At 38.3% G+C, this 11,227-nt stretch overlaps 1 protein-coding gene across 1 annotated transcript in view; it reads left to right on the top strand.

The window, feature by feature from the left end:
• The first annotated feature begins 6,270 nt into the window (after nt 1–6,270).
• The window catches only part of LOC102805333 (uncharacterized), an 89,440-nt gene continuing 84,483 nt past the window's right edge, over nt 6,271–11,227 (top strand). Inside the window, exons 1-2 of the mRNA XM_085498386.1 lie at nt 6,271–8,359; nt 8,522–9,225. Of these exons, the coding sequence (XP_085354512.1) occupies nt 6,271–8,359; nt 8,522–9,225 (2,793 nt within the window). The remainder of the gene's footprint in view (nt 8,360–8,521; nt 9,226–11,227) is intronic.

Raw genomic sequence — 11,227 nt, 5'->3', positions numbered from 1 at the left:
GTTTAAACTGCGCGTAAGTTGATTACCGCTGGTCAGTTCCAATATGTATACCACCCTCTTGTGACGGACAACGACAATGGGCCCTTCTTATTACATCATCAGATAACAAGTGGTATTTGATATAACAACTGTAAACTTGAGAGATGGCGTGTGGAAAGCGTGCCACTTAGATTAATATGGTGTGTGTATATATAGAGTGTTTATTTCCATGCGTTCATTGACCCTTATCGATAGGTGTAGACATAACATCCGTAGACAGCCGGGACGGGATAGGCTGGAGTATCGTATAGTTCTTTAGTTGGGTCGAGATATACAAGGTGAGTTAGCGCAGGGGTAAGGGAATGGGTACAACACTTGCTTTGGTCATTGAACGGATTATATCCAAGGACACTATTACAAGATTGTACGGGTGAGGCCATACAATTGACGGACGGCTCTTACAGACTCTTAGTGATCATGCCTTCATTGTAGTATATTTATTTCAGTGGAGAGTATGCATTTGTATTTTATGCATTTAGTCGCATATACAATTGGTAATTCGGCTATTACAGGCATAAGACCAGATTGTAATCGGAATTGTGACATTTCACGGATATGATCAAAGTGTGTTTGTTTGTTAGTATATGATTACACCAAAACATTCCCCGTACGCCTCATAATTTATGATTAGCTTAAAATACGTGGATTTATTCCCAAACACTCATCGACAAATATGTCGAGTGTAGTGTAGCGACACGTGCATCTGTCCCACTTCGTCGCTAATGTGATACGACATCCGGGTACGACATACTATTGAGACTATGCACCGTAGTAGAGGAATAAGAAATAAACATTTGAGCAATTGTAATCGTTGGTGTAATATCTCGTTTCAGTAGAATAATCATATTTTTCACTGAAAACATCCAAGTATCAAATAGTATCTCGCGTTTATACATGTGGCGCAGTTTTGTGCATCGCTTGTGCACTATTATTTTCAATGTATATGATACCATTCCCTCCGGGTAGAGCTTCTAGTTATTTCCAGCGTGCCGTGACACTCGACAAGTCTCGAAGTATACCTATAGATACTAGGACCACCTACGTAGCGTGACGTCATAAAAAAAAACGTGTTTTATTTCATCTCCCCTTGTACAAGAGAATCCCAAAACGAGGGATGTTTTCGTCGTGGAGTGTAATACATTGTATATCAATGTTTTAAAACTGTTTGTATAGTTTTAATAATATTTGAGCAGGTGACTGTTGCGTCCCTTTTTGTAGTGTTTGACTTCGATGCACGTGTACTAGGTCTGTGTTCGACGGCGGCCAACACCTGTCTGTGTGTTTATGCCAAGAGTTTCGCTTGATGGATAAAATCGTGGACCAAGACTATTATATGCAGATATGACAGCGTATGCGTACATGTTGTTATTTAAAAGTGTAATTCGCTACATATACAAGCATGGAAACTTGCATATTTTCAAATTATTACAACGCGATTTCAAATAACGACGATTCTTGAATTTCAGGGCGATATTGCGCCAGGAAACACTCTTGCACATACTTGGAGAACAATATTACAGGTCGTGGTGTGCGGTTGTGCTATTGTTTTTATTCAAAAGTATAGCGAAAAGAAGAAAGGTTATCATGAGGTTACTTTTGTTTGTCTGATATTTACAAAAACAAAATCATTGGCCGAATAACTGTAATTACTCAACTGGGACGTTGTATATATTGCCATGATGCCATATAAGGATACATGTACACCAGATTTTGATTCGACGTAAATTGTTTTTCAGATCTACGCTATATGTATAAACTACGTATGCACAGTCTCTGGTTATTATTAGTTACTAAATATCCATGGTGTAATGGTGGTAATGAAATCTCGTTTAAGGTAGGTAGGGTAATTAAAAGTGGGTGATTATTCGGTCTTATTCAGTGAAAGGGGTAAACTTGATTCAGTGAACATATGACGTTATGTTCCAGTTTGTTTGCGTAAATCTAGCGGTCGCCGTAATGGCATATGACGTATTTTACTCTAAAGAGGCAATGTTTTGCATAATTTTGAGTATTTTGAGAATATTTAGATTATTGTTTAATATGAAAATCTTGATAAATCATAGCAGTATTCGTTTTTACGTGTCGGAAAAACCCGGCACGCATGCGCATTGGAGTTTGTTAGTATCGCGTTGATCAAATATTGCTAAATTTGCTATAGCTAAACAAGAGATTTATTTTATGAAAACAAACACATACCCTAATTTGTTTAACAAGAGGCAATGTTGAAGAAAACTTGAAAACATGATCAAAAAGTTGTCTACATTGCCCCTGTAAAACACGTGGTACACACGTATTATACATAGAAGTACCTCAATTTCAACGATAGTTTTCTCCTAATAATTATAACGTTTTTTTGAGATGAAAAATATAATGAAATAGGCAACACAAGACGAAAACTTAATGTTACTCTTAGTCACCGACTGTATCTGCACATGCGTAGTTAGCATTCTTCAGTTCAATATCCGTGTTGCGTGACGGATACATCTTCGCAGGACCCTGCAAGGTTATCTAATTATGCCGTATTTCTAGCACACAAACAACGTTATTAACAGACGGCTTTTTTATAGGAGACTGTGCCGGGTCCCGTCGCTCAAACGTGCAATGTTTTTACCTCTTAACAATGCCATATCAGTGTAAAACCGACGTGCCGTGAAAGAATTGTCTGAACAGTGAGGAGTGATGCACGTCCTATCGATCGAATTACTCCCGGGGTACACGTAGGAGATGAGATGCCTTCGGCGGTACATGTCTGTACTACACTATAATATATGCTTACTAGTCCCTAGTGTTAGGTGCGATGTAGGAACGCATATCAATCGAGAACGAAAATGTGTAATACCTCTTTACTGGCAGAGAGAGTTGCGCAGTACACTAGCCCTATATACACTTTCTGTAACGATTTCCAATTTCAAACCCACTGTCGCAAATTTAGGTCGTATACTATGGGATACGCAAGTATTAGTATAATTGTAATTAATTCGTCGGTGTTTGAGTTAGTATTCAATTACTATAATTTGACATGTGCAGTCGGCGTGTATTATTTTTTATTAAGTTTGATACCTGTGGCCACGAGTCAGTTTATGAGTGCAAGGAATTACGTCCATAGTTTATGTATGCAGTAGTAAAATGTAGTTACCCAGCTCTCGTGTATTGCGCAGAGCTGAATATTCCGACAAGAAGAAGGCGAGAAATTGCCTTCATGATCACATGAAAGCTAACGTTAAAGCGCGGTGGTTGCCGCGTAGCGCGTGTTCGAATTTGATGTAAATAAATAATGGATTTTACACGCGTTGTATACGTCGCTACGAGTCCCATATCGAACGGGACCCGGCGCGACGACTGCCGCCCTTTAACATTTTCCTTGGTGTTTCTCGTTGTCCGAACACTGTGACCGTGGGACCTGTCGCCACAGTACGCCATCCCGCGTTCAGTGGAGGTCAGATCAAACTAACCGATGTCCGACTCGAGTATACAAATATATATATATATATATATATATATATATATATATATATATATATATATATATATATATATATATATATATATATATATATATATATATATATATATATATATATATATATATATATATATATATATAGAGAGAGAGAGAGAGAGAGAGAGAGAGAGAGAGAGAGTTTTCTAAGACAAATAAAACAAAAGAATATAATCGTATGTCTGAAGAGTTGCAAATAAAATTGAGTGTTGAGCTAAACAAAATAGCATGTTATGTAATGACCCGGATGACAAACATTTCAATGAAGAAATAAACAACATGGCGCTAATAGTATGTCTGTGGGTTGACAACTTAGAAGATAAATATACTACTAGTCACAGTCCCAGAGGGACTGTGTACTAGTAGATAATTCAGTTTCCAAGATCTTTTCCCTCAAACAGTCTACGTTGTAGTTGCCCAACGACATATGATTTCATTACTAATTCAAATCAGTTTCATTTTCCATTTGAAACAAAGAACTCGTGTAAATATTTCAAACATAAGTAAATTACAAGGGTGCACAACATAGCAAACGCTGTTGTCCTTGTTTGGGCATTCTGAGAAGAAGTGTGATAAATTATAAGCCATTGTATTGTAAGCCAAGTACCCCGTCTATAGCCAATAGCTATTTAAAAGTTTCAATAACGATTTTCCGCATTCCTCATCAGAAATAGCGGTTTTTTATGCTTGAAAGGACGCTTCCACGTGTCTTGATTTTTAAGGATTATATTCAGTTTCATCTTCGGTGAACCCATTTCAAATTAACATCGTGGCGGGAAAAAAACTACTTTTACACTACGTTCCCGTTGCTACACATTTAAATAAACTCATATCGGCCATGTGTTTAATAACAATGAAAATAAACTAGAATCACACAATTACCCCCGTTGTACCTGTTCAATATATTTACATGTACTGACATTCGAATCATGTTGTTTCGTGTATACATTAATATATAGACAAACACAGAAAACAAAAACTGTACTTCCGTCATGGTCGTGACATACAACCCAGGAGAATAGATAGATGAGTCCAGTGGCGGATCCAGCAAAATGTATGGGGGGGGGGGGGTTCCAAGCTTCGCTTAATATATACGGAGCGTAAATCGCAGAGAAGCTATGCTTAATCCAGATGGCGTGAATCGTCATGCGTTTGGGGGGGGGGGCATGGGGGCCATGGGGGCCTCTGAATCCGCCACTGGATGAGTCCACATTCAATTTGCAAACACAGAAGATGTGTTTGCAACCACGATGCCGCACATGGAAAACCTTATCAGTCGTATTCTAAAAAAGAAAAGAAAACAAAACAGTTTTTTTCGAATCTAACAAATGTATATTAACAAGACACAATGATAGAGAAATATTTATTTGACTAATAATTGTTTGCTTGCGATTTCTGGCTAAAGACAACTCGTTGGCAACTATAGCGCCCTCTTTGCTGGGTATCGTATGCGTCTGAATCGAGCCCTGTATTTTTCAAAGGACTATGGCCTGGTATGATAAAGATAATATTTACGAAACACATTCGCCAACTCAACCATTTTTCCACGCCATATTGGATTTTTTTTTACACAACAAAGGCGGTGAATGATGTTGTTACACCGAAACGTAAGCGGACGGTAAACTCAAGTTGGATCCACGAGCATCTAACTTTAAAATAGCCTTTCATGGAATCGCAAGTAAAGTTAGTTGGCTGTGTTGTTTCCTATGTATATCAAGGGACCGGGGGTATTTAAATATCATACTTATTCTATTATTTCGTAATGTGTGTGTGGAATTAAGTATTATATTTTTCGGTTTATCATTAATCTTACTATTATCTAAGGATGGAACGCAAATTTAACAAAACGTGTGCAAATTTAATTATTGGTAATTATTAGTAATTATTTATTTAATTATTATATATATATATATATATATATATATATATATATATATATATATATATATATATATATATATATATATATATATAAAACGCTAGGCATCGCGATTTAATAATGTCCAAATACATTTAACTGGTGTAGTAAAATAGTCACGGTGTCATCAATCTAACAGACATATCACGTGACTCTAATCCGCCCCCTGTCGAGCGCCCACAAACTCATAATTTATAACAAATTTAGCCACGCTAGGGTAATTTGTCAAGATAGCCGTCTCACGCTTTACTGGACAACGCTTTTGTCACCCCCGTCTCCCGTGTTATTTTCCGTCGGGGTCCTGGCTTTTCACACTGTACTTGTGTTCTATTCCAGGCGTTATTTGCATGACAAAGTAAAGTAAGCGGTGCATTTCACAGTCGGCAAACTCAGTCAAGTGTACGAAGGACAAAGTTGGAGGAAAACTCATCCAATCCCCGAGAGTAAAGTGCCTTGCTCGTCTCTGAACACCACTCCCAATGAATTAGAAAATCGGAGATCGCGACATTGACGTGATGAAATGGACCATTCGATCGGACAGGAAACGACTCCATGTGCATTGAGAGTAAAGATTTGATGAAGAAAAATGATCTTGGATTTTGTGACTCGAGTTGTGTATGAAATGTATAGTGAAGTTTGACCTGGATTTAAACTGATATAGACCCCGAGTTGATACAGGCCAGCTATGCTAATACCATTTTACTATAGCCAAGAAGTCGATTTGTGTGGGAAAACTGAGATACACTCATACAGTTAAGTAATGGTCATAAATTCCTATACTGTTATTGGCTATTATTGAAGCTGTAAATCTGCTATGAGTGATAGGACACCCGGAAGGAACAGCGCAGGGGAGTTTGCAGGCGAGGGCACGTCGCAATGGCCACTAGGATCGCCGCTCAGCAGCGGTGTTGCTCGATGTAACGTCACTCGCGGTCAGATTGCCACTAATACGCCAATAGTAAGTAGAACTGAGCGACCTTACGCTACACATGTTGATCCACACTTAGCAGATCAAGAAATCGGCGTAATCTCTTCTCATAGCCTTGGCGGAGCGACGTGCAGCAGTGAATCACCGCTAACCAAACAACAACACCGCACGTTTTCACATCGTATTTCACCGCCGACATCAGGTCACCCATTCACACCGCGGCTCGGTTCTACAACCCTAGCTGATGACGACGTGTTTCTCAGTCAGGGACAGGCGGGGCTGTTAAGTTACGGGTACAGTCAAGAGGAGGCCGCTGATTTGAGCATCACTCGGACTAATACGAACACTCTATTTCCAAGCCAACATGGCGACTTGAACGAAAGCGGCAAGAGTGTTCTTGGAGTACCTAGCGATAGGTTGAACTATTTTGCGCCCCGACCGCATCGTTCTACGGGAGACATTTATGACTTGACAACGATTCGACCTCCCGACACTCAGTTATATCGACATGTACCACAAGGTCAATCTGAGACAGGTCACAGTACAACAAGTCACACTTCAACCGTAGCCGCATCAACTATGCAGGCTCGGGGAATGAACGCACCTTCTTACAAGACTAGTCCGGATACCGCACGCGCTTACCGATCCCACGAACTATCGCCCCCGTTCCAATCCAGTCCATCAACACCGCGGAAATCTCCAGACACCAACAGAAGTCGGGCTGTCAGTCCACAACTGCGTAAGATACCAAGTTATCTGGTGAAACAGGAATTGGGACCCACATACATGCCAGAAAGTCCCTATTCAGACGACGAAAATGACATTACCTCTCATATTGATGAGAGAAAAGAAAAAACTAGGGAACATTTGAAAGTGGAAACAGATGATACCCATAAGGTGTCACACTCCCCTAGGGAGGTTAGTCACAAAAAATATGGACACAGAAGTCGGAGTCATCGCAGGACAACAGATCCTATGCTTTACACTGAACAAAATGAAACAGATCATATGACTTCTTCACCTGAGAAAGTTCAAGGGATGATGACCTGGCAGTCAGAAGCCTTATCTGCAAAAAGAATGGTGAGAGACAAGGTACAGGAATATTTGGAATCATCTGCACAAAATTATTCACCGAATTCAAGTTTTGAGAATAGTTTTGGGGCAAATAGACCTACATATTTAGGTTTAGCAGATATTCAATCTATATCTCGGTCACAGCTAAAAACTGTCAAGTTGTCAAAAAATCTAGCGTCGTTTAACAGTATTACTCCATGCAGTTCACGAAGGACTAGTTTTTCAAGTATTGTGAGTACTTCAGATATTGTGGGCAAGGACATTGACCTTGAACTGGACGAAGACAAGTGTAAAACAGAATACAGTTTGAAATCGGTCAGTCCAAAAACCCGAACACAAACTTGGTTACTCTCACCAATTAGTCCCGCTATGCAAGAGCCAATAACTGATTCTCGGAGTCTATTTACACCGAGCAATGAACATGAAACATTTCAAATGGATGATGTAAGTATTGAAAAACAATTTACACCAAGTCCTGGTTCTAGGTTTTCGTCATTACAGCCTCCCTCGTACAAAAGTCCAAAGAGGTCGGGTAGTGAGGATTTCCCTGAGTATGTGCAGTGTGATACTTCCGCAATTACAAAAACAATGCAACCGCCGAAAACAGATGATGATGACGAGGGAATCGGCACGGAACATAACATACCGGTTGGTACGATGACATTACGACTACCTAAATTGCCGGATTTTAAAATGTTACATACTGTTGAGAAATCTGAAAAAGTTGAGCCACTCTTATCAAAAGACAAGCTATGTCTCAAGTCATTAAAGGTGAAGAAGTATATGCCAATTAATAGAAAAGAATCACCGGCTGACTCGTCACTTAAATCGTCTGACAGGTCAGACAATGTAAAGAGCAAACGGAATGGTGATCAAAATGGTGGAAATGGGTGTACAAACGGTAGGTCTCGCAGTGATCCAACACAAGATCGTAAAAGATTACCTGAGGAATCGGAAAATGTGTCGCGTGATAGTAATCTTTTAAGCTCGCTGAATGTCGGAGCATGCCCATCCCCTGAAGGAGTATTAAGTGATGGCAGTGATATTTCTATTTCTACTATAGGAGACTCCATGGACCAAACCTATACGCAAGTGTACGAGTCTGTCGTCAGTGAACCGTCTGGAATATCGGATCATCATGATACTAGAAATGGTAAAAATAAGAAAAAATTATCCCTGACGTGGCCCAATGGTGACTCAGCCCACAATAATTTCATACCGGTGCAGAGACAACCCATACAAAGTGCTTCCAGCGAACCTGTCATACCAGAAGTGGAACAGGAGGTGGACGGCGATGAAGATATCATTGAGCCTCTCAAGCTTTCGTTTGATGAAGAAAAGGATGACGATATGAAAATTGATAAACGTATTATTGGTCTGTCCCTGCCGTCAACGGCAACGGCGACGCAAAAAAGAAAAGAACGAATGCGTAAAAGTCGCAGCGAGGATAAAGAAAGCGGCAAAAAACCTAAAGTTAGCATTGTTATACCTGAAAATATCCCTGAGCCTCCACTAAGCCCAGGGACACTTAAGAAATCACCATCTATTGGAAAAGATGACTTGTCAAAACATTTCACTTTGATACCAAAAGTTTCTTGCAAAACTATTTCAACTCCCAACTTGACTGTAATGCAGCAAGCCTCGGTTGGGGATGAACTTGGATCACCAGCTACACCAACTACCGTATTGACTGAGTCTCGGTCATCAGCGTCACTGCCAAGGAACATTACAAGTATTTCACCAGACAAAAAACCAACTAAACAAAATGTAAGTAAATGTTTAACTATATTTCTTCTCATTGTACATTGATTTGCATACACACTATTTTCACTTATTAGAATGTCCTGTACATAGCGAATGTAAATGAACATTTTTTTTTGAGGGGGGGGGGAAACTGAATGTTGTCACATGACACACATAACAGTCCTAATTTTGATCATGCAATTTAAATTATTTAATTTCTAGTGATATAGTTAATGCTGATGAATTCAGAACTGTATTTAGATTCTCTATTGAATTTTGTTACAAGCACACAAGGCTGGTGCTTCAGTTATTAGAAAAATATGGTATATTTGTTATAGTAAATGGGGCCTCTGTCATGTTTTTTCAGTGTTGCATGAAAAATAAAGGAAGACAATAAACATTGAACTTGATGCATGTATAAAAATAGTGAGGAGTTAGCAAATTGCCATCACCGAAGATATTCTTGGCACAATGCATGTGTGTACTATGACATGATTTATAATAATATATTCTAAAAATGTACAAAAAATCTACTACGCCAGGATAAATTTAAATAACAGTACCGTAAAATCTGTATTAGAAGCTGCATCCCTAATAGAAGTCGCACCCTTTTTTTTTTGAACAATTGAGACCCAAAACTTCACGATTTTTCATATGTGTAGATGCTCTAATAGAAACCGCATCCCCCCTCTTGCATTGTACCATTTCAATAGAAGCTGCGGCTTTTGATACAGATTTTACAGTAGTTCAAATTTTGGGGGTCTGTGGTAGTTGGTTTTGTGTGCAATATTTCTCTGTAGAAAACCTTTTATAATCAGATTCTGGGCAAAAGAATTGTGTTAACTAGTAAAATAACTGAAAAATGGTCAATTGCTTAATTCATTACAAATAATGTATTATTATGTGATCACAAGTGTACACCCCCTCCTCCAGCCCCATCAAATATAGTGCTACTTTTGATATGCAAGTTACCAATGGTTGAATGAATGAAAAGTCATAACAAATATCGCTAAGAATTCTTCAAAGGATATTGGAATATTCCATGAAAATATATTGGGTTATGTGAGATGGCAGTTTTCATGATCAGTTTATATTAGTGTACCCAATGCAAGGCTGTAAGTCACAGTGACTTTCTCGAATTTTCATTCACACAAATACATTCTAATTATCTTTGATGAACATTTTTATCATATATATTATCTTTATTTTTTTTATAAATCAAAATGACTACTAGAATTCAAATTGACCAATCTAGAAATGGTTTGGCAACATCACCATAAGTTATAATTAATATCAATGTGCTAGTTAAACGTTACCCAATCACAAAGCCCTTCATTTTAATTAAGTGGGTGGCTTGTGTGTACATTATGGGCATAGGCAACGTACAGCTCTTGCGCCAATCATTATTCAGGGATTGAAATATTTTTTTTCCCAGCATGCATAGTGTGCATGTTGAATTTGAAATTTACCTGCACTAACTTGTTGTGAAATGCACCATTTTTAAAGTTTAAATAAAATTTACAGGTTCTCAATTGATGCAATCACAAAAGAATTTGATTTTTTTTAGTTTTCTCACAATGTTGGTTGAACTTAATTTAGGCTTAGTGAATATAATGAGAAAATGTTAATTTCTTGTAAATGAGTAAAAATATCTGTGAAAAACTGGTTATTGTTTGTTTGTTTTGCTAGTGTCCTTGCTTATTTGTTTTAAATTCCCCTCCATATCCTTTGTTTTGTTTACCTCACTGCAATGATCACCCTTGATGGAAAACTGATGAAATTACTCAGTTGACATATTTTGTAGCAAAACCTGAAGACATTATTTAAATTAGATGACTGGGCTTGCTTGTATATTCATTATGAGATATTCAAGTGGTCCAGAGTTCTCTCTGACTGGTATCTTGAACTTTGCACTGTCATAATACTGTAAACACCTTTAAATTTTTTTATTTAGCAAGTCAGTGAAAATTGCACAATTTTGTAGAATGAAAATTTATCTGAGGTCCTAGAAAATTTCAAATCTAAT

This window comes from Saccoglossus kowalevskii, chromosome 4, assembly GCF_978046115.1.
Source record: "Saccoglossus kowalevskii chromosome 4, keSacKowa6.1, whole genome shotgun sequence".
Lineage (NCBI taxonomy): Eukaryota > Metazoa > Hemichordata > Enteropneusta > Harrimaniidae > Saccoglossus > Saccoglossus kowalevskii.
Note: the sequence above shows the minus strand (reverse complement) of the source record. Positions and strands in the feature narration are given on the sequence as shown.